The sequence below is a fragment of the Suncus etruscus genome, chromosome 15 (genome assembly GCF_024139225.1).
Source record: "Suncus etruscus isolate mSunEtr1 chromosome 15, mSunEtr1.pri.cur, whole genome shotgun sequence".
NCBI lineage: Eukaryota > Metazoa > Chordata > Mammalia > Eulipotyphla > Soricidae > Suncus > Suncus etruscus.
The window spans coordinates 13483861-13511228 of NC_064862.1; the positions used below are offsets into that span (position 1 = coordinate 13483861).

Genomic DNA, 27368 nt, shown 5'->3' on the forward strand with positions numbered 1-27368 from the left:
TGAAAGTCTTAGAGCCTTTTCTTGGAGTGGGGAGGATCTTGGAGAAACAGATCTCTTTGCTACCTTGTTTAGTAGATGGGGGGGCTTCCAGTTTATAATTGCAGGTTCTGTTTGGGAGTCACTCATACTCTTTAGTTCTCAGAGCTTACTCCTGGCTATCTGTTCAGGGATCACTCTTCATGGTGCATGGTGGAGCCTTTATGGTATCAGAGATAAAACGTGTATCTGATGAGTGTACTTCCTATTGTACCATCACTTTGACCCTAGTTTTTGGGAATATAATATATTAACCTGTAAATATTCAGCGAATTCTTTTTATCCTTAAAAAGTGAGCTATCTTTGTGATTATCCCCAAATTGGATTATTTAAATTTAGAATCTGAGAAAAAGTATAGCAGGTAGGGTGTTTTTCTGGAACACAGCCAAGCTAGGTTTGATCCTATAATGTCCCCAGAGCCTGTCAGCAGTGATTTTCTGAATGCAGAGTAAGGAGTAAATTCTGAGTACTGCCAAGTGTGGCCCCCAAACTCTTAGAATCTGAAAAGAATATTTATTTATTTAACTATCTAGAAATATTTTCTGACTCAAATTGGAATGTGTGGCATAAGGATGATAAAGTTAATGCTAGTGTCAAGTATGATCGACTCTTTGGGTCATTTACAAATATTAACTTAAAGTTTAATTTTAAATTTTAACTGTGGATAAAGTGAAGTAGTCTATAGCTTACTTTTAGTCTGACTATCCAGAGCTCTCATCAGTTGGTGATAATTATCATCTGTTAAATTCTAAGAGGCAAATGATCTTCAACTTAAACATCATGTTTTTTCCCTCTAGTTTTAGTCTTGATTTTATTTATAAATGTTCAGGACCACTAGTTCAATACTAATCCAATGAAAATGGATTAATGATAATTTTGTCATCTGAATCTACAAGAAGATATAATTTTTCAGATGTTCACTATAGTATCTAAAGAAATCAAAGACACTAGTTTAATATTTTCATTAATTCACATTGCTTTTGGGAAGGAGTAGAAAGCCAGTATTTAATTGTAGCTAACTTGGAGTCAGAATACTTGGATTCTGAAAGCATAGTGATTCATTATGCTGTTTAATGGCAGGTGACATTAAGAAATTGGAATAGACATTGATCAGGGTCTCCGTAGCAGATGTACAATGTAAAATTAAAATTTATGTATATAAATTTTATTTATAAATTTATTTATTTCATTTAATATTTGTTATAAAATTATATTATATATCAGTTAATATACATATATAAATGTACAATGCAAATACATAAATATAAATTTGGGCCCGGAGAGATAGCACAGCAGCGTTTGCCTTGCAAGCAGCAGATCCAGAACCAAAGGTGGTTGGTTCGAATCCCGGTGTCCCATATGGTCCCCCGTGCCTGCCAGGAGCTATTTCTGAGCAGACAGCCAGGAGTAATCCCTGAGCACCACTGGGTGTGGCACAAAAACAAAAAAACAACAACAAACAAACAAAAAACATAAATATAAATTTATAATGTAAAAATATAAAGCTTAAATAATTAAAATGTCTTTTAAATGGTATTGAATTTCCCTAAAAGTAGTCCTTTTGTCAATATTTATCAAAATAAGTATATTTTGAGAATGTTTTAAGAGATTTGCTTTCTCTTTATTTTTAATGTTTTAATAGGTAATTCCTATGCAACAGATGAGAACAGGCCAACTTAGTTCTGGAATGAGATCATCACTTCTCCCCGCAGATTATCTGGTTGAAATTAACAAAGTTTTATTTTCTGTGGATGATGTTGAACTATCACTTAATACTCCAGAATTAAGCACTATTGTCTATGAAGATTTCTCTTTTCAGGAAGATTCTTTGAAGGTAAATCTCCAGGTTTTGCCTTTAAATGTAGATTTAACATGTAGTTGGCACAATTAATGTAGAAGTAAGGAAAATTTGTCACCATGACATTTATATTATGGTAAAATTTAAAATTTATGCCTAGGAACTAATACTGTGTATGAATAATGAAGCTTTACTATATTTGTCAAATATAATTTTTAACTTTCAGGCCTTAGTTTATATATATATATATATTTTTTTTTTATATATATATATATATATATACACACACACTGTATTATAACATCATACCTAAGTCAAAATGTTGTAATGCAATTTTACTTCAATTATAAAACTATAAACTTACGGCCTGGAGAGATTGTATAAGGGTGAAGGCACTTGTCTTATGTCTCACGGATCCTTTTTGAATTCCAGACATCAAAGATGTTTACCCTGAGCACTGATAGATTCGACCCACAAATGCCCTAAAGCCCTACAGAATTTTAGGGATGAATTTTTAAACATGCATATTTATTTATTCTTTGTAATAGCAGACATTTTTGAAATCAAACACAAGTAAACTATCTTACAATAGATTTGATTGTTAGTTGATGGAAAAAGTCATTGTTTTTAATGTCTGTAATGACCTCAGATTAACCAGTTGTTAGCAAATAAAATGGCACGTGGATTATAAATTTATTTGGATCTTACTATTGAATACCACCAAAGCCTTTTCATATAATTTCATTGTAATTCAGTTAGGAATTATATAAAATTCCTGAATTTTTGTTATTTATATTATTGTTAGAATATTATTATCCTTATCTATTATTATATTATTGTTATTTATATTACGATATGCTAAAATAGTTCCATCTCAGGTATCTTTTATACAATGCTTAATAATTTTTATATTTGTCTTATAGTAAAACTATAATTAATATCTGAGAGTTATCCTGTTTGCAACTTGGATATAATGATATACTTATCATGCTTAACCAATACAAGGCATTTATATTTCTAAAATTTTCAGTGGTTTTTACTTTTTTTTTGCCACATCTAGCTGTGCTCAGGGCTTTCTCCATGGCTCTGCATACAGGGATCACTGCTGGCAGGGCTCCAGAGCCCATAGTGGGTGCCTGGAATTGAACCCAGGTCAGACACATAAAAAGCAAATGCCCTATCTGCTGTACTATTTTTCTGGTCCCCCAAATTTTCACAGTAACTAGTGTCTCATTATAGTTAAATGAGTTATATAGTATAAATATTTGGCCATCTGTGGTTTCTTTTATTTATGACTTCACTGAGGTTTATTAATGTGTGACTTTATTTGTAGAATATCAAAGACCAACTGGACATACTTGGAGAGCAGATTGCAGTCATTCATGAAAAACAGCCAGATGTTATCCTGGAAGCTTCTGGACCTGAAGCTATCCAGATCAGAGATTCTCTTACTCAGTTGAATGCAAAATGGGATCGAGTTAATAGTTTGTTCAATGATCATAAAGGGTACGTAGGCATTGAGTTAACATTTGATTTTTAATAGACTATAAAATCATAAGCAATGAGAAAGATCCTATGTACAATATGTTTAATGAGATTATTATATTATTATCTATACAACCATATAATGGTTATACATTATTATATTATCCATATAATATAATGGTTGTATAGACTGCTTAATTTTAATGAGTATATTTTATTACAGAAAGAGACATCAGATGACATATAGCCTACTGCATCATAATATTCTAATAGCTTACTAATGAAATGAAGTAACTTTAACTTTTAATAGTGTATAGTTTCTTTGAAAAATATTAAAAAGGCTTCATGAGAGATCAAGTTCACTACTTATTTGATTAATCTGAGTGAAGAACATAGCACCATTCCTTTGGAATCTATTTTATAACACCAAACTCACTTTTAAATCATCCTTATTTCACAGACTCTTTTGATGACTTCCCTCTTACATTTCCACAAGTCCTTTTACTAGGTAGATATAAAACCTATTAAGATTTTGCTTCTAGTTGTATATACAGTAGAAAGGGATCTAAGATGATAAATAAAACCCTAGAAGAAAAACGTTAACACAGACACATTAGAAAGCCTGATAGACTTACATGCAAAAGCTAGGCACTATGTTTTTTATTTTTAGCCTTCAATTTCCTCCATTTGTTGTTGTTATTGTTGTTGTTGTTGTCATTGCTGCAGTTGTGGGACTGGGACTTACATCCCTGATTGTTGTGCTTATTAGGGATTACACCTTTGGTGGTGGTGTTTGTTTGGAGTCACTTCTCACTGTAATGCCTGCCAGAAGTCAGCTAAATAGTTGTAGCGTGCAAGGCTCATGTACTGGTTGTGAAACTGACAGTCAGGGCAACATGAAGGCATTATACTTGACCAAGATTACCTCCAGGTACACAGGGATTGTACCCTGAGACTCACATGAGCTAGATTGTTTTTGCTGCTGGCCTCCGTCTCCAGTCCACTGCTTGTGTTTTTTGACATAATGAAATAGTCAGAGAGAGAGTTTTAATGTTTTGAGACATTTTTCTTTGTCTGAATTTTTTAAATTATCTGTATATTTTCTTCTTTATGAATACTTCTAAATACTTAATTGAACTTAAAGATTGGGTGGAGGCTAATTCTAATTTAACAGGTATAGTTATTTGTTAAAATAAGAACATTTTATTATTATTGATTTTCATCACAAATTGGTTATTATATACCTCTCCTAGAGTGTCTGAAGGGCTATTAAAAAATCAAATAGGTCTTGAGTGATACACAGTGGTAGGGCATTTGCCTACCTGACCCAGGATGGACCTGAGTTTGATACCTGGCATCCCATATAGTCCCTTGAGCCAGGAGTGATTTCTGAGTGCAGAGCCAGGAGTAACCCCTGAGTATCACTGGGTATGGCCCAAAACCAAAAGAAAAAAAACAATATATTTCAATCTTGACCAATTTTAATTTTTTATTTTTGTGGGGTGATTTCAGGCCAGACTCACTGGTGCTTGGATTTTACTGATGGTTCTATGCTCAGGAATCACTCCTGATGGTGCCAGGGATTGAACCTAGCTCAGCTGCACAGAAGGCAAGCACTTTATCTGCTTGCATTATCTCTTCATCTCTTCACCCATTTATTTTGTCATTTGAAGCTTTACTTAAACACTGCAATTTAGAAAGCTGCTCATAATACAGTCATTTCAGGTATTCAATATTCCAATTGAATCTAACCACCAATGTGACTTTCCCTACACCAATGTCCCAAATATTCAACCCCCTAGCCTATCTCCTTAGCAGGAAGAAAATAATTTCTTACTATATTCTAATTGGCATGAATTAGTTTTTTTTCTACATTGCTTACTACAATATATATCCCATGAAGTTATTTTCCAGAGATTTGCTGAGCTGTTAGGTGTTAGTTGAGACGTCTATGTTATTGTTTTTGCAAATTGAGCATAGTTGGTTTCTACACAACTTTCCCATCGAATATTCAGTTTCCCTCCTTGGCACTCAGTACTATGAACTTTGGAAATATTGTGGGGCAGCCTGTGCAGATGTGCACTTCCACAATGTATAACTCAGATTATTAAACACCATGGCATTTTGAGCCTACCAGGTTCAGTAAGGTTGCAATTTCTCTCTGAAATTGGTCATGTATTGGCTATTGCAATTTGAATGGAAGCTGATGTAGACTGGGTGGAACTCTGGGCTCTCCATCAGGGTAGGTATTGGACTGCCTTTCTCTTCCCTCCCTTCTTTCTACCTTCCTTTTTTGGGGCCATACCCCAATATGTTCAGGTTTTACTCCCAGCTCTGTGCTCAGGGAGATCACCATAATGGGGCTCAATATTGATAATCGAACCCAGTTTGGCTGTATGCAAGCAAAGCACCCTACATGCTATATTGTCACTCTGACCCTATTAATTTTCTTTATATTCTGGAGCTAGAAGTCCAAGATTGATGTTCCAGGGAGGGGAGTTAGTTTCTGAAGAGGCATATCACAGCGTTGTAATAGCTGCCTTCTTGTTGTGCCTTTAATGACTTCTCTTCTGAGTTCTTGCACATATACACATGTATAAATATATGCATATATGTACACACATAGTGAGATCTAGGGTGAATCTGTACATGTGTGTACATGTGTGAGAGAAATATAGGGATAGAGAAAGAAAGAGAAAGAACATGCAAGTGAACCTGGTATGTCTTTTTCTTTTTAAGACACTGATTCTATGGTAGATGGTTTTGGCCTCACCCTTGTGATCTCAAATAACTATAATTGCCTCCCTAAAGGATTATTTTCAGATACCCTCAATTTGAAAGTTTAGGAATTTGAAGGGCTAGCCAGATAGTACCATGACCAGGTAGGGTGCTTGTCTTGCACATGGACAACCCATTTTCTTTTTTTTTTTTTTTTTTTTTTTTTTTAGGTTTTTGGGCCACACCCGGCGGTGCTCAGGGGTTACTCCTGGCTGTCTGCTCAGAATTAGCTCCTGGCGGGCACGGGGGACCATATGGGACACCGGGATTCGAACCAACCACCTTTGGTCCTGGATCGGCTGTTTGCAGGGCAAACACCACTGGACAACCCATTTTCAATCCTTGGCACCTCATATGGTCCCTGAGCTTGCCAAAAAAGATCCCTAAGTTCAGAACTAGAAGCAATCCCTGAGCTGGAGATAGTCCAAAAACCAAAAAAAAAAAAAAAAAAAGAAAGAAAAATAATTAAAAATTAGGGATTGGAACTGGAAAGGTAATACAGTGGATAAGGCACTTGCTTTGCACAGCTTATCAACCAGCATTCAATCCTTAGCTTACCATCTGGTACCTTCAGCACCACTAGCAGTGATCCTTGAATGAAGTAAGCCCTAAGAAAACCATAAGCATTGCTTGCTAGGTGTGGTTCAAAGCAAAACAAATAATTTAGGTATTCAACATTGAACTTGGGTATATAGAGGACACAGATAATAGAGTGAAAATAAATTTTGAAGTGATTGACTATTTCAACCTTTGAGATTTTGCTTAAAATTAGAACCAAGTATTGTAGAAGTCAAGTACCATAAATTTATTCCTAAGAAAATACAATAAATAATCACACTTAAAATTTTGTGCAGTTGGAAATGCCAAATTTATAATGTTGTTTGGGGTAATATGCTGGTAGTTAATCAGTCATTGTTTTTCAAGTATAAGATGTTTGTCTTAGTGCAAATACTATCCAGTGTGTGAGATCGAGTAGACAGGATGGTTGAGGGAGATGGATGTTCTGCTCTGGGTCTGAATTTGTTACTTAAGAGTCATTATTAGCTTGATCCACTATGCAAACTAAAGATGTGGAACTGTGAGTTGTGGATTCACTTGTTTATGACTTTCAGTTTTGAAACTTGAATTACTTTTCTCTGAAAAATTGCTTCTAACAGTCCTGGCAAGTTTGAAAAGTTGTTTTATTTTATTTTATTCATTTTATTTTTTTTTTCTGCTAGGTATTTTGATAGGGCAGTGGAAGAATGCAGACAATTCCACTGTGATTTTAATGATCTCATCCAGTGGGTCACAGATGCTGAGGAGTTACTGGCTGAGTCCTCTGATCCAGATGGTGGCCTGGACATAGAGAAAGCCAGGAGACATCAGCAGGTGAGTGATTGAACCTGGGTTGGCAATATACAAGACAAGCTCCCTACCTGCTGTACTGTCTCTCTAGACCCTTAGTCTTGTACCTTAATAATTTTAGATATTATTTTCTTTGTAACATTGGTAATTATCATAAGAGGAAATTATTTTTGAGTTATATCAGGCAGGTGCTCATGTAAGTCTAATTTGATCTTGGGAATCTATAAAGGTAGCTAAATCAGTTCTCATAATGATCAGCTTTAAACATCATCAAATCCAACTATAATTTCTACTTATTAAATGTTAAAAATATATTTTATGTAGACAATCTATGCTTTTATTATAGCTTGTTATTACCTTTAATTATCTTTGGAGTTACGTGTAGTGCTTCAATTTCCCTTAAAGATATACATTTTTAAATTGATTTCTTAAAAAGTTACAGAGCAGAGAAGTAAGACTCAGTAAAATGTGCCTTGAGGTTTTCTAATAATTTAATAGGGAGAAAAGTATATGAGGGTCGATAGTTTCCTTAAGAGACTCTTTGGATTATGTCTGGAAGAAGCTAAACAGTTTTCTTTAATCGAACAATGTAAACAGCTGTTATTTACTTTTTACTATTAGTCTGTCCTCTTTCACTGGTTTTTCTTTGATGACATTCATGAGAGGAGGTTAGGTTAAAAATAGATTTCATTTTCGGGCCAAAGAGATGGTACAGTGGTAGAGCATTTTCCTTGCACATGGCTAACCCAGGACAGACCCCCAATTCGATTCCCAGCATCCTATATGGTCCCCCGAGCCTGCCAGGGTGATTTCTGAGTGCAGAGCCAGGAGTAGCCCCTGAGCGCTGTCAGGTGTGGCCCCAAAACTAATCAATCCATCACTCAATCAAGTTTAAAAAAAATAGATTTCATTTCATGTGTTTGTAGTAATGTAATTGAGGTGTCTTAAAATGCCTTTTCTGGAAACTTGAAATATTCTTCCTGTGCCTTGCATTTCTTACTACCTGGTTCTTGGGTGGATTAGCTATATCTGAACACTTTTGATTTAGGGATGTCATTGATCTCTTAACAGGAACTTGAGGAGGGAATCAGCAGTCACCAGCCAAGTTTTGCAGCACTAAATAGAATGGGAGATGGAATTATCCAGAAGCTCTCCCCCACAGATGGAAGCTTCTTGAAAGACAAGCTAAAGGACTTAAACCTACGTTGGACGACCATTGTTTCTAATGTGAAGGATAGGAGGCCCAGGTGATTAGTCATAACATGAGGGTTGGGTAAGATCTTTTTGGCAGGACATTTTATTAATTTTATTTAAACACCAAAGTTAAAAGGTTTTTCATACTGAAAATTTTAAGTTCTTTTTATAAACAGTTGGACAGAGTTCTTTCATCATGGAATACCATAATTGGTGTTTTACTCACTTCTGCTGCCATGTCTTGATTGATTGTTATTTTGGAGGGCTGAGGGGGGTTGTCACACTTGGTTGTGCTCACGGTTGACCACTATTGATTCTCAGGGATCACTCCATTCACAGGATATTATACATGGTACTGGAATTGAACCCATGTTGACCCTATGCAAGACAGTTACCCTACCCACTATATTATCACTCCAACCAAGCTATGTACTTTTAGACCATTGGACCTTAACTTTTTTTCCTACTCAAATGTCACACATGTGAAAAAGGCCTTTATTATTCTTAGTTTACTTTCAGTTTTATTTTTGGCTACAACCAGGACAGCTCAAGGGCTCAGTACTTAGGCTTACCATGCTATCTTTGTAGGACCACTCTATGCTGTACCCACACCAAACCATGTACTCAGTCCTTTGAGCCAGTCTCAGATTTCTCTTTTGTGATATGTGCCAGGAACTTGAAATAATATAAACAACCATTAGCCATTTAATTATTGTTCAATAAGACCTTTCTAGGTGTCCTCTAAATTTATTTTTATTCTAGTTATTGAGGGCAGGAGAAGGGAAATTGTGTTATTATCAGAGTTAGAGGTGGTGTATAAACTTACCCCATGTGGCATATCTCCAACCCCAGGTGGGTCTGAAGCAGAGTCGCTGCACAAAATAATCCAGACTAGATTGAGGGTGAAATACATGTGTAGTCTGGCAATCTTTTATATCAAAACTGAGCAGCCTGCCAGAATTGTCTTTTTTTTTTTTTAATTTTTATTGTGACCAAAGTGCATTACAAATCTTTCACTGCATCATTTATGGTACATAGTGACAATGAATGAGGGGCATTCCTACCACCAGTGCTGTCCTCCCTCCACCCCTGTTCCCAGTATGCATCCCATATCTCCCTCCTCTACCCCTCAGTATGCTAGTGCAACTGGTCTCTTCTGTACAGCTTGTTATAGATTGAGCATCCATTCCACCATCATTGGAGATAAAAAGGATAAGAAAAAGGGGAGAAAAAAATTTGGTGACAACTACCAAAAAAAGAAAGAAGAGAGATTGAAAAAAAGAAAGAAAAATGGAAGAAAAAAGAAAGAAAATGGACCCGGCAAATAAAAATAAATCTCTAAATAATAACCACAGGCGTGAAAAAGAAAGAGAAAAGTGGAAGAGAAATAAGAGAAGGAAAATAAAGTCAAAAACTAACAAATCAAAACAAAACAAGAAAAAGTATGGGTGCTGGAGTGGTAGGGTTTGGCGTTCCCCCCCACTTTTTTTTTTTTTTTTTTTTTTGCATAGGCACAGTAAGCATTGGGGAAGAAATGGAATTCCCGTGGCCTAAGAGATTCAGGGTTTTTCCATCCTTGAAGCATACCATCATGGGATCAACCCCTGGCTTCATATATACTCATTACCACATCCCAAAGGCTTTTTTTTGATGCCAGGAAAGTTTCCTCTCGGTCGTGTGTGAGAAAATCAAGCCATTGTAGCTAGCGATCTTGGTATTTGTGCAGGTTATAGGTCAGGGTCTGGGATAGAGTCTCTAGGTTCTAGAGGTTCCTATCCATAGTTGTTGTGTTCAGTCTTCTGTAACACTTGCTCCCTGTTTTTGTTCAGTCCATAAGCCGAAGCCTAGGATATTATGAGTCTAAAGGTTCTGCTCAGTCTCTGTTGTCCAAGTTGGACCTCTGCACTAAGACATCTTGTTGTCGTTGTTGTTTTTTATGTGTCCTGGACACATAGGGTTTTCCTTATTAATTCCAAGGTAGGCTCTGTTCAGTCACAGTTGACAAAGTCAGTTTTCTGTTGTTGGTGCTCTAATTTTTCACAGTTCAAAGGTTGATAGCTCTTCTGATTTCCATTTAGTGTTAGGTGATGTGATAGGACAGCCTAGTCTTAGGTCAAGTTTTCCTTTCCTCATTTTCATATCAAAACTGGCACAAGTTGGTGCCAGAGTAGTGTTATAAATCTCCCAATGGAGCTTAGTTCCTGGTGGTGTTGCCTGGAGCTGTATCATTTCTACGTCGGGGATCTGGGGTTTCAGATTGGACTAACACTGTCCAATCTCCTGGGGACTGGTTGTATCCACATGACACATGTTCAGGATGGGAGGCACCCTTCTGCTATAAAAAGTGAGTTCTTATCCCTAGAGATCTTGTTTCTGTGTCTTTGTTCCCCCCCCCTTTTTTTTTACTGTGCCCATACAAAAACGTATGGTGTAATACTGTGTTGCTCGTGCTATTGTGGGTAAGGATGACAGGCTGCACACACAGTCTCTGTCGTCTGGTTTTGTTCTGAGCTCTTATCCCAGTCAAGGCTTTTTGTACCAAGCAGCACCAAAAATGGTAAGGATAGAGAAAAAGTGTATATATTAAAATAAAGCAAATAAATAAAACTGAGTTAAAAAGAAAAGGTATTCGAATAAATCAAGCGGTGGAGGAGGCTACTTGTATATTTAGAAGTACACATCTTAAGATGTATTGTTATACAGGTATTGAGCTTCCATAGGCAATATAAGAATCCCAATTAAGTCTTTTGATATATTCTTGTGGGGAGTAAAAGCCAAGGTACTTTTCGATTCACAGGCCTTGGAATTGAGTTTGAGAGATGCTTTGCTGCATTATGAGACCATATAGTGTCTTTGAGCTGGGCGTTTTGCTGAAACCAATTCCTGTATTGTGCAACAGTCTGATTTGGTGGGGGTGAGAGGGGCCATCAAGCATGAGTCAGCAGGAGTGCTGGCTGTAGTTCTTTGTCGAGGCATGAGAACGGGGACTCAGAGGGTGTCTTTCACTGAGGAGCTGGAAGGTGGTCTGTTGGGGCAGGAGGTCAGTCTTGGTGCCTACTGAGTTAGGAACTGAGAGTAAAGAGGGTTAAATTAGGGGAAGATAATGGATCAGGATTGAAAAATGAGGGGATAGAGGAGACACAGGGGTAGGGGAGAGGCAATACATGACAGGGGCTATATACAATACATATATATGAATTGTTTGTGATTATGGCTTGGAGTCAGTATGGAAAGTCACGTCCATAAAGACTGACTTTAAAGATCTATTTGAGTGTTATCATCCAAATCTTTGGTATTCCGTTTCCTTTCCTGGGAACCATGTAGAATGAAGAACATTTTTAGATAATGCTTAAAAAGCAAATGTGCCCGCACAGTTATAAAAACGAGTATTAGTAAGAAAAGACACTGCTGCGGGGGTCCAGTATGAATACGGGAGGAGTTTCCCACCTCCTCCCTCCCCCAAGAGCCCAGTTGCCAAACCTGGCCCTGAAGACCAGTTTGGCATGGGGGGGATCTGGGTTTCCTGGACTAGGTGGTCAGCCCAGGAGGCCATTGGCCAGCTGAGTACAGAGACGACCCCTAGGTGACACAGTAAGGACATAGTAAGGGCAGATAGCTCAGGCAATCCTGAGCCAGTACCACCCAGGTTTACAAGAAAGACAATCTCTGTTTTGGTATGAAAACAAGTTTTAAGCAAATAGGAACCAGGGATGATCTTTGTTTTGGGTGAAATCACATTGTAAACAAAAAGATACAAAGGACCAGAAATGATCTTTGGTTTGGATCAAACAAGGTATAATCTGACAGTGGTGCTTTCTTAATCTCTCAGGTGCTATGCCACACAAACTCTGGAAGACCAAAATGCCCTATGAACAGTTGCCTGTTCCCCCCAAATGAGAAATGTGATGTCTTCTGAAGGAAATGGCATGAAGTTTTGAGTGTGCTTGTGAAAGGCACATGCCCTGATCATTCAAATATATAGTTCTTCTAGTTAATCTAGAATTTATCTTCGATGCATGTTATTGCCAAATTTTGCCACTCCAAAAAACTTTGTCACTATAAAAACTGATACATATGAGACTTTGTCTTTAACACTAAGGAACTCAAAAATTAAATTAAAAAATATGTCACGGACCAGAGCAATAGCACAATGGGTAGGGCATTTGCTTTGCATGTGGTCGACCCTGGTCCCGGGCATATCAAATGGTCCCCTGAAACAGCCAGGAGTAAATTTTAGCACAGAGCAAGGAATAACCCTTGAGTGCTGTCGGCGTGGCTCCAAAACACACACACACACACACACACACACACACACACACACACACACACACACACACACACTTAGATGTGCCGTGAATGCCCTTTTTATATTAGACCTTCTGTACTCTCACTGCACTCTCTGCTCTTTGAGGCAAGCTCCCTATTATGGAATGGTCCTCCTGATTTCATCTCTATTGCCTCTGGATATCATCCTCATACTGTCTTTTATTTACCTTAATTCCCATTGATTATTCTGTGTTTATTCCTCTTTGTGTTTATTCTTTGATTATTCTGTGTTCATTCCTCTCTCTCTGACTCATTTCACTGAGCATAATACTCCCATGTCCATCTATGTATAAGCAAAATTCATGGCTTCAATTTTTAACAGCTGCATAGTATTCCATTATGTAGATATACCACTGTTTCTTTAGCCACTCATCTCTTGTCAGGTATCTGAATTGGTTCCAGATTCTGGCTATTGTAAATAGTTCTGTGATGAACATAGGAGTGCAGAAGTCATTTTTGTAATGTGTTTTTGTTTGTTTGTTTGCTTTTACCCCTTTAGTATATTCCCAGAAATGGTATCACTGGATCATAAGGAAGTTCAATATCTATTTTTTTTGAAGAATATTTATATTGTATTCCAGAAAGATTGGACTAGACAGCATTCCCAACAGCAGTGAATGAGAGTCTCTTTCTCCCTATATCCACACCAGCAGTGGTTGTTCTTGTTCTTTGTGATATGTGCAAGTCTCTATGGTGTGAGATGGTACCTCATTGTTGTTTTCATTTGCATATTCCTGATGATTAGTAATGTGGAGCATTTTTTCATGTGCCTTTTGGCCATCTCTATTTCTTCTTTCAAAAGCTCAAGTATTTAAGCATTTATTACCATAACATATGCATGCAGATATACAAATGTACATTTGTATACACAAATGTTGTATAACATGTTGACATCATGTTAATTTGGTGAAGATTTTTGTGATACAGTCACAAACAGAAAAATATATAAATTATTAGACATCCTATGATAAAATTGACTAAAAATTGCATTCTATTTTGAAACCAGCAAATAATAGCAGTAGCTCTAAAAATATCACCACTAAGCTCTAAATTGTTTTCAAACCTTTTCTTAAAAATACATGGTCTATTTTGTATTTCTTAAAAATATATCATATGAGATGTAATCAACTACTTCTGTCAGATGATATAAAATTATTCCTATAAAATTATAAATATCATTAAGGCAGTCCTTTTTTTGTATCTATATGACTTTGCTTTCTTAAGAATTTAACAACCTTTGTTTCTCCCTTGATCTTTTTTCCTAATTCAGAATTATCTTCAAATTTAATACTTATTTGGATGAGCCAAGTTTCTATTTTTCTTGTTTTCTGTAATACTGACAGTGTCTAGTCTGCGGCTTCTTGCCTTATTCATGTTCTCTTCTATGAATAAGAAGAGTAATAATTGCTATTCAGTGTGAAGAAACAACAACAGCAGCTTTCTGTCTCCATGAAATTCTCAAAGAGAATGATGTGTTTTTCCTTATTGTTCTAGATAATGATATTTTAAAGTTCATTCCACTGTACTGTGCTGTCTAGTTTGAAGAAATACATTACATTTCTATTTAATTTCTCATTTTGAAGGTAGTTAACACTCTTTAGTAGTTAAATTTTGAATTCACGTAAGGAAGAAGTCTAATAATTTTTAATACTGTAGAATAGATGTGACACTACAAAGACATTTTGAAACTGCATTCAAATAATTATTAGGAATTTCTTCTTTTTGGTATATTTATTCAGGGTATCTAAAACAAATATATACTCTGTCTAATTGAATACTTTTTTATTTTAGTGATTTTTTTTAAAAATAATATACTCCTCTAGGCTAAAAGGTGAGAGTAAAGAGGTGACTGAATATAGAAGAAGACTAAATGAGGTAATCTGTTGGCTAACAAAGGCTGAGAATGCTGTGCAGAAGAAATCAATGACTGAATTGGAAAAAAACCTTCAAGAGTTAACAGTAAGTAGTTTATTTATCTTTATAGTTGCCAATGATTTTCGATGCATGAACATTGACACTAAAAATAAGACACTCATGACCAGAGAAGAAAAGGGACAGTAATTTTCTGCTTTGTTGTAAATGTGTTGAATTGAAAAGATGAAATTATTTTTTAAAGGAAAGACTAAAATTTGGTCTTGTGAAAATAAATTTTACTTACATAAAAGCAACGGATCATTGTCATCTTCGATGATTTGTTTTTGTTTTGACTTTTGGGTCACACCCAGCAGCGCTTAAGGGGTTCCTCCTGTCTCTATGCTCAGAAATCACCCCTGGCAGGCTTGGGGGACCATATGGGATGCCGGGAATTAAACCACCATCCTTTTGCATGCAAGGCAAATGCCCTAACTTAATGCTATCTCTCTGGCCCCTCTTCGATGAATTTTTAAGGAAATTTCAAACAATTTTTTTTATCATTTTAGGATATAATAGCAATGTGAAATATGTTTTTGTTTTAAAATTTGGAAGATGCTTTTTCTGTTGTATCTCAAAAATTGGGTTCTGCAGAAAAGACTGATGGACTCACATAATATATCACCACAGTTGCCGTTTCTGGGCTTTGTATCATAGTTGTGTTCCTGGAGTGTTCTCTATTGATATATAACCAACACAAAGAATTGCTTATTGCTGTAGATATAAAAAATGCATATAAAAGTCTTAGTAATTCAAGTATAATTAATATTTTTATTTTTAGGTCTTAAATTAAATATTACAGAATATAATAATATGCTTGCATTTTTATTATAAACTGTTCATACATAAAAGAATATCCATTAATTTGGTGAGATTTGTCTACAGAGTATAATTGAAGCATTTTGGAAAAACTTTTAATAATTAAGAAAAATAAAGTATTGCTAGGACTAATCCCAGAGCACCACCAAATATGGCCAGACACCCCTCTCCCCTGTGTAGTACAAAATACTTCTGTTCTTTTTGAAATTGAAATAGCAATGGACACCAAATAATAGGTAGATTATATGTGTATGGACTGATATAATGACATCTGTACATTAGTGCTCAAAAATCTGATATGAAAACTTCTGAACATAATCGTGTACTCAAAAGTCTTGTACTTGACACTCGATAAGTGATTCCTTTACCCAATTCACTATTTTTCTTTCTCTTCTTTAGTACAGATTTCATTACCATTATATAAGCATAAAATGTTAAATTTGTAATGTGTCATATATGCCATTGCTAAGAGTAAGGTGAACAGGCCAGGGGAAAAAACAGAGGTGTACAGAGATGTACTCTGAAGGTATGTGTTTGACCCCTTATGTAGCAGTCTGTTAACATAAAATTAAGCTTCTTTTACTTTTTATTTGTTTCTTTGCTTAATTTCATGCCACCTCTGCTGTTCTCAAGACTTATTCCCTGTTCTGTGCTCAGGGATCACTTCATGCAGGTCTCAGCAGTCTATATGCAGTGATATGGATTAAATCCATGTTGACTATGTGCAAAGCGAGAAGAGCCTTACCCACTGGACTATTGAGTTGGCCCCAAGTTTGGGCTTCATAATGTTTTCAATTTAGCATATAAAATATTTTCTATTTAGTAAATACAAATCACATGTAAGACAATTTGCCTAAATTGTATTGCTTTCTTTTAAAAAATAACATATACACTTGACATTAGCCTTTTATTAATATCACATATTAAATTTTATGATTTGATACTGGAATAAACTGTAAAATAATTATAAATCTAAGTAATAACCATTCCCACATATATCCACAGTTTTTTTCTTGTGATAGAGAAGAAAAATACTAAGTTCTTGAAGTTCCATTAGTATGATATTCTTCTATAACATCCTTCTTTCACTCCTTTAGGACTTAAGTCAGCAGATGGACATACTAGATGAAAAGCTCAAATGGTTGAATAGAACTGAATTGGAAATGCTTTCAGATAAAAGTCTGAGTTTACATGAAAGAGAGAAAATTTCAGAAAGCTTAAGAACTGTAAATACAACATGGAATAAGGTATGCTTTGGGAATTACAGTGATACATTTTTTAGGTTTATTGATTTGCTTCAGAAGTGGGATCACATAACTGCTTTACTTTTTCTGAATTTTTTGAGTAGCATTACAAAAACTTTATATAATATAATTTTCAGGTGTGCATCATTAAAAATCAACAATTGTATATACTACATTATGTGTCCATTTCTTTCTTTTTTTTGGGGGGGGGGCACACTGGTGATGCTCAGGGATTATTCCTGGCTATGGACTCAGAAATTGCTCCTGGCTTGGGAAACCATATGGGACGCCAGAGGATTGAACCGAGTTCCTTTCTAGGCTAGCGTGGGCAAGGCAGATGCCTTACTACTTGCGCCACTGCTCCGGCCCCTAAGTATTCATTTCTATTCTTCACCATATATTTGTCCCCTCTGCTCTGATTTACTGCCCTCCACCTCTTTCTTCCTTTTTTGTATCGTCTAATGTAAAATATTGTTTTTTTAAATTTAGTTTATTTTTTTATTTGGTTTATCAATCACATCAGAATGAAACCAGATGGTGTTTCTCTTTCTCACTCTGACTTATTTCACTAAGTATAATGCTCTCTAGATGTTTTACTTCTAGGAATATCCATCTGTAGTAATTAACTACTAATGCTCATAAAGCTTCTTTGTTTTCTGTCATAAAAACATACATTTTAAAGAAAGACTTTTCAGGTGAAATACCTGAGGGTAGAGAAAACCATAAACTTCTGTGTTCTTTTGGCGTGGTGCTTACACCATTACAGAATATTGGGTTTATCTTGGATATTAAATGCTTATTTTTCTGGTGTTGGTTTTGAATGGATCCTAGTGTCAGTCATCTGCTTTCCTTTTCTCTCTCCCCAAAAGGGTTGCAATCACCCCTTAACAAAGATACATATAGTTTATTGATCATTTGTTTTCATGAGTCACCATTACTGATCATTCAATCACAGTCTCTCTGGCATGAATCTTTCCATAGACTAAACATGCATATGTTAACTCTCTGCTTCCCTTTCTACTCACATCTCTAATATTCATCTCTGTATTTATCTTCCTTTATTGCTTATAATGACATTTTCTTTATTATTTAGACTCAAAATCTGGGAGACAATTTATAATTTGATATGTGAGCTGTATCTCAATCATTCTTTTAGTTGCTATTATAAATTTCTCCTTTGAAAAAAGAAATTAGGATGGGGCCTGAGAGATAGCACAGCAATAGGAAGTTTGCCTTGTGCACGGATGACCCGGGATAGATGTGGGTTCTATTCCTGGCCATTCTATATGGGCCTTCGAGCCTGCCAGGAGTTATTTCTGAGTGCAGAGCCAGGAGAAATCCCTGAGTGCCACCAGGTGTGACCTAAAACAATCCAACCAACCAAACAAACAAAACAGCTAGGATGGCTAGATATATAAGAAAATTTAAATAGTTGTAGTTATTGAATAAATGGAAATTGGTCACTGTTGAGTTCTATTAGGTTTATTTAGATTTAAAAGATTTCATCAGTTTGACAGTTTCTTTCAATCCACATTGACATTAACATATATCGATATATCAGTCTCTTTTGATCACTACAATGACTTTCTTGTTCTCATTAGTGTCCTTGCTTCCTTCATTGTTCTTTATACATTTTGATTTGTTTCCAACAAAGCATCCAAAGTAACTTGTTTTAATATAATCCAGATCAAGTAATTCCTTTAAGCAAGAACCCACATGGTTTACTTTAATTTGGAATGAAGGTGAAAGTTATTACCGCAGTAGCTTCATAGGTTCCAAATATTTTGACATTCCTGTTTCCTCTCTTACTTTATCAGCTCTCCATTTTAATTTTCATGATTTTTGGACATTTTGATGCTAGGTCATACCTGACAGACTCAGCCTGTTTATGTGCAACAACAATGCATATTATACTTCATATCAGGAGTGTCAGGGGGTATCGTGTAGATTAAATAGTAGTTATGGTCACTTTTGGAATACTATGTTAGAAAAAATACAAAAATTTCTTTCTTTTTTTTTTTTCCTTTGGTTTTTGGGCCACACCCGGCGTTGCTCAGGGGTTACTCCTGGCTGTCTGCTCAGAAATAGCTCCTGGCAGGCACGGGGGACCATATGGGACACCGGATTCGAACCAACCACCTTTGGTCCTGGATCGGCTGCTTGCAAGGCAAACGCTGCTGTGCTATCTCTCCGGGCCCACAAAACTTTCTTATCACAGGACTTCACAGAGATTTTACTCTGTGAATGATGAATGTCCAACACTAGAGTGAATTATTAACAAATATGCTTTGAAAAATACTAACTTTGGGTATCTTATTCATTCATTCATTCATTCACTCATTTATATCTTCATTCAGTCAAAAGATTTTTTTAGTGTGCCCTTATTTTATACTATGACTTTTTTTTTAAAATATTCAGAATAAAGAGTTTGAGAATGTTTCTAACCCAAGGATCTTATAATAAGAGAAAAGTAATTATAAAAATAAGTATTTACAGGTGGTATATAACTCCATTTAGGGCTTTGAGAGGTAACCAAGAAGAGTTTTGTGAAGTAGGTGATTACATCTTAGCTAATTTATAAGGATATATGAGGTTTTGGCCAGATGAATGCGGAAGAAAGAATTTTAAGGAGAAGCAGCCAGTGAAATTGCTTAAGGGAGACAATAGATTTGAGTTCTGGAAGTAGCTTAAAATGAATTGTAAATATGAGAGTTGTTTGCAGAGACCAGGTACTAGGAGACTAATCAACTATTTTCCCCAGATTTATAGTCTTTCTGGATGATGGTTCAAGTCAATGTAAGATCTTAGTAGATCTTAGACAGGAGAAAGTTACATTTTGAAAGGTCACTGTAGTTATAACAGAGATGGATAAAGAAAATAAAGATGAATAAAGAAATAATGAGTTAAAGTTATTAGAAAAAACTGTGAAGGGGATTTGAGACAGATAGGTAATTAATTTGGATTTGGACATGACTCCTTGAGTTTACTGAAAGGACTGAATTTAAAATATGTTTATTGGGAATATTTAACCTCTGAACATTTTCTATGAAAAATGAATCAACTAGAACCTAGTGAGAGAAGCCAGAATAAAGGATAAGATGAGCAGAGAATCTTCATTGTATAATGTTGGTATTAGATGGACTAATAAAGAATAAAGAGTTGAAAGACAATTAGGAGCCAAGTCAAAGAGACGGGAATGCAGTCAGGTTTGCTTCTGGTTCAGAAAGTGTAGAAGATAGGGAGTGATAGCATCACATTCTGTAAAGGACTAGAGCAGCTAAACATTGAATGGCATTCTTGATGGCAACATCAGTGAGGAAGACCCCAACCAATACTGAGAAAAGATGTGATGTCAGAACAGAAAGTTAGACATTGAGGGTAAGAGAAAAGGCAAAGATATTATCTAGAATGACACCTTTTTAGGGTTATAATATTGTTCACTTATGTAGTGTTCTTTATTTTTCTACTTGACCTGGTGTTTCAGCTGTTCAGAGAAGTGCCTATTGTATTGAAGGAACGCGTCCAAGCACCCCATTCGGTTTCTCAGACAAGAGCTGTTGGTAAGATATAGTTTATTCCTTTACAAAATTTCACTGATAAACTTACAACAAATTATATTTGTGAGCATCATCTATGACAATGCAATTTGGATTATATTTAGTTATATGAAAGGAACATGCCATGTGTCTCAAATCTTGTGAGTTTGTGTTTAACTGGCTTTCTAGCTACCAAATATGTATGGTACTGCAATAACCCCATTGTAGGGGGACAGAGAGATGGTACAGCTGGTAAGGTGGTTCCTCAGATTCTGCTAGCCTGGTTTTGGTTTTTCCAATTTTACTTTTTTCCATTTTATGTTTTTAAAATTCATAACTAAATTCATTAATTGAATTACCATGAGTCACAGTTACAAAGTTGTTCATGATTGTACAGACATACAATGTACAGCTCATCACATCAGTGCACATTTCCCACCTCCAAAGTCCACATTTTCCCTCTTGCCTAACTCTGTGCTCTGTGGCAGACTTTTTTCATCTCTCTCTCTCTCTCTCTCTCTCTCTCTCTCTCTCTCTCTCTCTCTCTCTCTCTCTCTCTCTCTGTCTCTGTCTCTCTCTCTCTCTCACTCTCTCTCACTCTCTCTCTCACTCACTCTCTCTGTTTTCATTATTTTTCTTTTAGACACTGTGGTTTGCAGCATTGTTTTGCAACTAAAGAGGTATCTTCTTTTATCACCCAATTCTTTTTTTGTTTGTTTTTTTTGTTTTTTTTCGGCCACATCCATTTGATGCTCAGGGATTACTCCTGGCCAAGCGCTCAGAAATTGCCCCTGGCTTGGAGGGACCATGTGGGACGCCGGGGGATCAAACTGCGGTCTTTCCTTGGCTAGAGCTTGCAAGGCAGACACCTTACCTCTAGTGCCACCTTGCCGGCCCCATAAAGTTTTGACTTTATTTTTTTATGGTTTTTAGGCCACACCCGATGATGCTCAGGGGTTACTCCTGGCTATGCTCTCAGAAGTCACGCCTGGCTTGGGGGACCATAAGGGACGCTGGGGGATCGACCTAGGCTAGCATTGGCAAGGCAGACACCTTACTTCTAGCGCCACCACGCTGGAGCCAATTCTCTCTCTTTTTTTTTAATCACCCAATTCTTGTCCAGAGTGATCATTTCCAACTATTATGGGATGACTTGAGTATTTTACCTTCAGTATCATATATGTTCCCCTGAGCCTCTTCATACTTGATCCCTGAACATAGAGCCATGAATAAGCATTAATCACTGCAGATGTGCTCACCATACAAAACAAACAAAAAATAGCACAGCAGTTTAGCAAACTACAAACATTATTTTGTATTTCATTCTTGAAGTTGTCTGTCAAGCAAGATTTTATGACCAATCTAAACATTAAAATGTATTAAAAAGAGTGAGTTAGAAAAAACTGTGGTATATCTACACAATGGAGTACTATACAGCCATTAGTAAATAGTGAAATAATGAAATTTGCTTAGACATGTATGGATATGGATATTAATGTGTTGAGTGAAATGAGACAAAGGGAGTAGAATAGACATATTATAATCTCACTCATTTGTGGGATATAAAAAAATAAAAAACAGTATGGTAATAAAATCCAGAGATGATAGAAAGTAGGGCCAAGAGCATCAGTACATGGTAGGAAGCTTGCCACGAAGAATGGTGATTGCAGTTAAAGTATCATTGTCAGTGACAGTTGGAAATGATCACTCTTGATCTTGGGTGATGAAAGGGCATAAAGTGACATGCATGGGACGTCTTCATTAACAATAGTGCAAACCAAAAGGAGAGAGAGAGGTGGAGAGAGAGAAAAGAGATAAAGAACCAAGCCACATGTTTGTCCTAGAGGTAGGCAAGGGTGGATGGATGGGAGGGAAACTGGGGGCACTGGGGATGGCAAAAGTGCACTGGTGAAAGGTGGTGTACCTTCTATGACAGAAACCCAGTTATGAACAATTTTGTAATCCCAGTGCTTAGCTAAAGTAATTATTTTTTAAAAAGAGGAAGCTAAAGTTTGTGACTAGAAATTAACGTTCTAATGTGTTGGCACACATCACTTGTGGTTCACACATGGAAGTGACTTACTGAACACAGATGGCAGTGCTGGTGATAGCATATTAAGGTTATCTGTTCACTACCACAATTTGAATTTCCTGCTGATTGGTTAACAGTTTGCTACTTTTTAAATTTTTATTTCAGCTCATCCTAATGTGCAAAAGGTAGTGCTAGTATCATCTGCACCAGAGATGCCTGTTCTCCCTCATCGTACTTCGGATATTTCCATCCCCACCAATCTGGATAGGATGATAACAGAACTGGCTGACTGGTTGGTGTTGATAGACCAGATGCTGAAGTCCAACATTGTCACTGTTGGGGAAGTTCAAGAGATCAAACAGACTGTATCACGCATGAAAGTAGGTATCTAGGCAAAACTGTAGAGGACACAATAAGCAAGTTCTGCATGTACACCTTGGGTTACCCTCAAATTCAGTGAAGGAACGTTGACATTGGTGTCAGAAAAGTTGCACTGGTGAAGAAGGGTGCGTGTATTTTATGGTTGAAACCCAATTACCAACATGTTTGTAACCATAATGCTTAAATTAATAAATTATTTTCATAAAAAAATAGTCCCAGAGAAGCTTTGAAAAAACTCTTTATCCTTTTTACAGCCCTCTCAAGTTAGCTCCAGTGTGTAAAATTTTGGTAATGTCAGGTATTCAGACCTGAGTTGTGAAAACTCAGTGTATTATTCAAATTTTTAATTGATCTCAGGCAGTCAAATCTGTGTAATTGTAAATTAGTGTGACGTTTAGTCCTAAGCTGATGTGGAATGATTCCTTAAAGCACCTTTTTCATTTTTATTTCCCAAAAAGCTATTGTATTTTTTGGCTACCTACAATATGGTATTTCTTTTTCTTTTGTTTGATTGTTTTCTGTTTGGGGACCACACCCAGTGGTGCTAAAGGATTACTCCTGGCTCAGAATCGCTCAGAAATCGATACTGGCAGGCTCAGGGGAACATATGGGATACCGAGGATTGAACCCGGGTTTATCCCAGGTTGGCTGCATGCAAGGTAAATGCCCTACCGCTTTGTTATCGCTCTGGCCCCAGAATTTGGTATTTCTTAACTATTAATTTATTATTATACACATATACCTAATCACTTTTCAAAGTATTCTTGTTGATATATCTGGAGCCTGTAATTGATCCTATTACAGTATGCTTCCAGGGTGGAAAACCCTGTATCTCTTAGGCCAAGGGAATCTCCTTTTTAATTTCCCCAATACTTAACTGTGCCTATGCAAAACAAACATACAAAAAAGCCCACACACACAAAAAAAACACAATACCTTGCCTACAAGCCCCTTCCTTCTTTTTCTTTTGAAAAATTTATATTTATAGCTTCTAGAAAGGGGCTACCTCCCACCTTCCCCTTTTTTTTTTTAACAGAACCATAGAATACGAATCATCTTGTTCTGCCTCATATTTCTGTCTTCTTACAAATTGAGGGAAAAACATGGCTCATATTGGGGCAAGCAGTCTCATGAGCGTTGAGTGGAAATAAAAAATGATCAGACCTAAATATCCCACTCAAAGTCAATGGCAATAGAATCAAGAAACCCAAACCAAGGCACCGGTTACACTAGCAGTCTAGGGGGCTAAGGGTGGAGGTATGGGATGCATACCTGAAATAGTGGCAGAGGGAGGTCAGCACTAGTGGTGGGAATTGCTCTAATTCACTGTCACTATGTACCTTAACTATACCTGTGAAAGACTTATAATTCACATTGGTCTCAATAAAAATTATTAAAATCTACATTATTACAATCTATCTGCATTGTGTAAAAGGTTATTACATTTGATGTCATTCCACTTAGCATTTTTCTAACCCCTTATCTTTTTACTGAGTTGATACTAGTTTGTGTGAACATCTGATTCACAACAGATGTGTAAGGGAATAAAAGTAATCATTACCAATATCTTCAGAGTATTATTTGTTTACAAAATAATCTTCTTTGCTGGATTTTCTTAGAGTTGATAGATTGAATTGTACATGTTCTATTATTTTGCATGTGTTGAAACAAAGTCACAAGGAAGTACAATGTTATACTGGTAAGCTAGGGGACAAATAAGGGAGCATATTTGCACTCAGAACTTTTAGTTTTATTTTTTATTTATTTTTAATATATTTATTTAGTCTCCATGGTTACAAAGATGTTTGTAGTTGGGTTTCAGTTATAAAAAAGAAGAACCCCTTTTATCAGTGCAACTTTCCTGCCACCACTGCTTCCCATCTCTTTCCAGCCCATCCCCTTGGAATCCAGGCATTCTAGTTCTCTCTCTCACTACCACTGTCTTGATAGTTGTTGATTAGTTATTTCTCTAACTGCACTCACCAATCTTTGTGGTAAGCTTCATATCATGAGCTGGTCCTTCCAAACTTTATCTATATTATTTCTGAGTATTATTATAATAATGTCTTATTTTTCTTAATTCCCACAGATGAGTGAGAGTATTCTGCATCTCTCTCCCTTTGACTCATTTCACTCAGCATAATAGTTTCCATGTCTATTTATATATAGGAAAATTTCATGACTTCTTTTTTCCTGACAGAGACATATTATTCCATTATTTATATGTATCACAGTTTCTTTAGTCACTTATCCATTATCAGGCATCTGAGTTGTTTCCAAATTCCGGCTATTGCAAATGGTGCTGCAATGAACATAGATGTGCAAAGGGAATTTTTGTATTGTGTTTTAGTAGCCCTAGGAGTGATATTACTGGATCATATGAGAGCTCAATATTCAGTTTGTTTCTTAGGAATCTCCATATTGTTTTCCATAAAGGATGGACTAGATAGCATGTGCACCAGCAGTGTATGAGAGTTTTTTTTTTCTCCTCATATACCTGCCAGCACTGATTGTTCTTGTTCTTTGTGATGTATGCCAGTCTCTGTGGTATGAGATGGTACCTCGTAGTTGTTTTGCTTTGCATCTCCCTGATGATTAGTGATGTGGAACATTTTTTTCATGTGCCTTTTGGCCATCTGTATTTTTTCTTTGAGAAAATGTCTCTTCATTTCTTCTCCCCATTTTTGATGAACTCAAAACTTAAGAAAAACTTAAATGATTGAATTACTATAAGTTACAGTACTGCTAATGTAGGTTTCATATGTACATAATTACAAACTGACACTCCTTACCAGAGTACCAGAGTCCTCTCCCAACATTTCAGTTCTGTGGCTCAACTCTCCTGTTTCCATTTATCCTTTGTTTTCTACCTTGCTGTATATCTATAAGTCTCAGTTATGAGGGAGATCATTCTGGGTCTCTTACTTTCCTTTTGATTGGCTTTATTCAACATGTTAGAATTTAGTCCCACCTTTGTCATAGCAGTGACATTTTATATTCATTTCTTAGAATTGCCTAGTCCATTGTTTATATATACTACAAATTCTTTTTATTTTTACAAGCAAGTTTTATTTTCATTTAAATTTTGTGTTTCCCAACAATCCTAAAACAAATATAGCATGGCTATAAGGAATTCATGCAATACTTATTCAGGTTTCCTCATTTTTTTTCTTTTTGGTTTTGGGGCCACACCTGGTGATGCTCTGGGGTTACTCCTGGCTGTCTGCTCAGAAATAGCTCCTGGCAGGCATGGGGGACCATATGGGACACCGGGATTCGAACCAACCACCTTTGGTCCTGGATTGGCTGCTTGCAAGGCAAACGCCGCTGTGCTATCTCTCCGGGCCCTTCATTATTTTTTAATATAATTTTTATTTTAATCATAGTGGCTTACATATCGTTCACAGTAATATTCCAGGTACATATTAACATTGAATCAGGGGAATTCCCATCACGAAATTGTCCTCCCTCCACCTCTGTTCCCATCCTGCCTCTTATATCCTCCACTCTTACCCCAGGGGCTGCTAGAATGAGTGGTCCCCTCTGTGTCTAGTTTATTACTTAGTGATTTTATAACTGTTTGGTCTTGGTACCGCCATTACTTCCCTCTCTAATTGGGAGATGGGACTAGATAATTCAAGTTATGTGGTTTTGTTTGAGGAAAAGAAAAGTAATAAAATGGGGTAAAAATCAACTATGCCAACAATGGGCAGAGTCCTTCTAGAGGCTCTCATCCTTGGTTTGAGAGACAAAGGGGAAAAAAGAAGGTGAAACACCACAATAGTTCAAAAAGAAGTATCAAATAAGATATCCAGTGAACACTGCAGCAATAAAGATATGCACCACATAATTGCCATGGTCTTGAGATAAAAAACATGACAGAGCGCAAAAAGGAAGGAGAGAAAAGAAAAAGTAAATATATAAATAAAAAAGTGGACAACTACTTCAGTATTCACCCCAAAACAAAGAAATCGACAAAAACTAGATAAAAGAAAAGAAAAAGATTATTTTTTGCTTTTTGTCTCTTTCTTTTTTTTTTTTCTCCTCCTGCATAGGCACAGTAAATATTGGGGTCATTCGAAAAGGGAATCCCCTTGTCCTAAGAGATACAGGGTTTCTCCACCCTTGGAATATATTGTCATGGGATTATCTATAGACTCCTTTCAAGTTCTTTTATTCTCCCCTTGGTGCTTTTGTGGTGTATGGAAGACTTCTGCTCCGATCTGGATGATAAAATCAGACCTCTATAGCTAGAGATCTCAGTCTCTGCACAGGTCAAGGAGTGGAACTAATGATGAAGTCTTTCTTTGTGATTTTAGAAGTTCTATTTCCTCAGTGTCATTTTAATCTGTCTTCTGTGTTTGGTGGTCTTGGCCCTTGGGCTGAAACTCGGATGGAGCCTGGGATATCGTCTTTCGTTATGTTTCCAGAAGACCCATTCAGTTGCAATTACCTCAGTTGGGTCTCTGGAATTAAGAGAT

At 36.4% G+C, this 27368-nt stretch overlaps 1 protein-coding gene across 1 annotated transcript in view; it reads left to right on the forward strand.

Annotated features, from left to right (window-relative positions):
- Nucleotides 1–27368, forward strand: part of UTRN (utrophin) — a 576171-nt gene that overhangs the window by 249856 nt on the left and 298947 nt on the right. The window contains 8 exon segments of the mRNA XM_049789386.1: nucleotides 1679–1870; nucleotides 3168–3340; nucleotides 7318–7468; nucleotides 8516–8691; nucleotides 14788–14923; nucleotides 16792–16941; nucleotides 20423–20498; nucleotides 22672–22886. Coding sequence (XP_049645343.1) covers nucleotides 1679–1870; nucleotides 3168–3340; nucleotides 7318–7468; nucleotides 8516–8691; nucleotides 14788–14923; nucleotides 16792–16941; nucleotides 20423–20498; nucleotides 22672–22886 — 1269 coding nt within the window.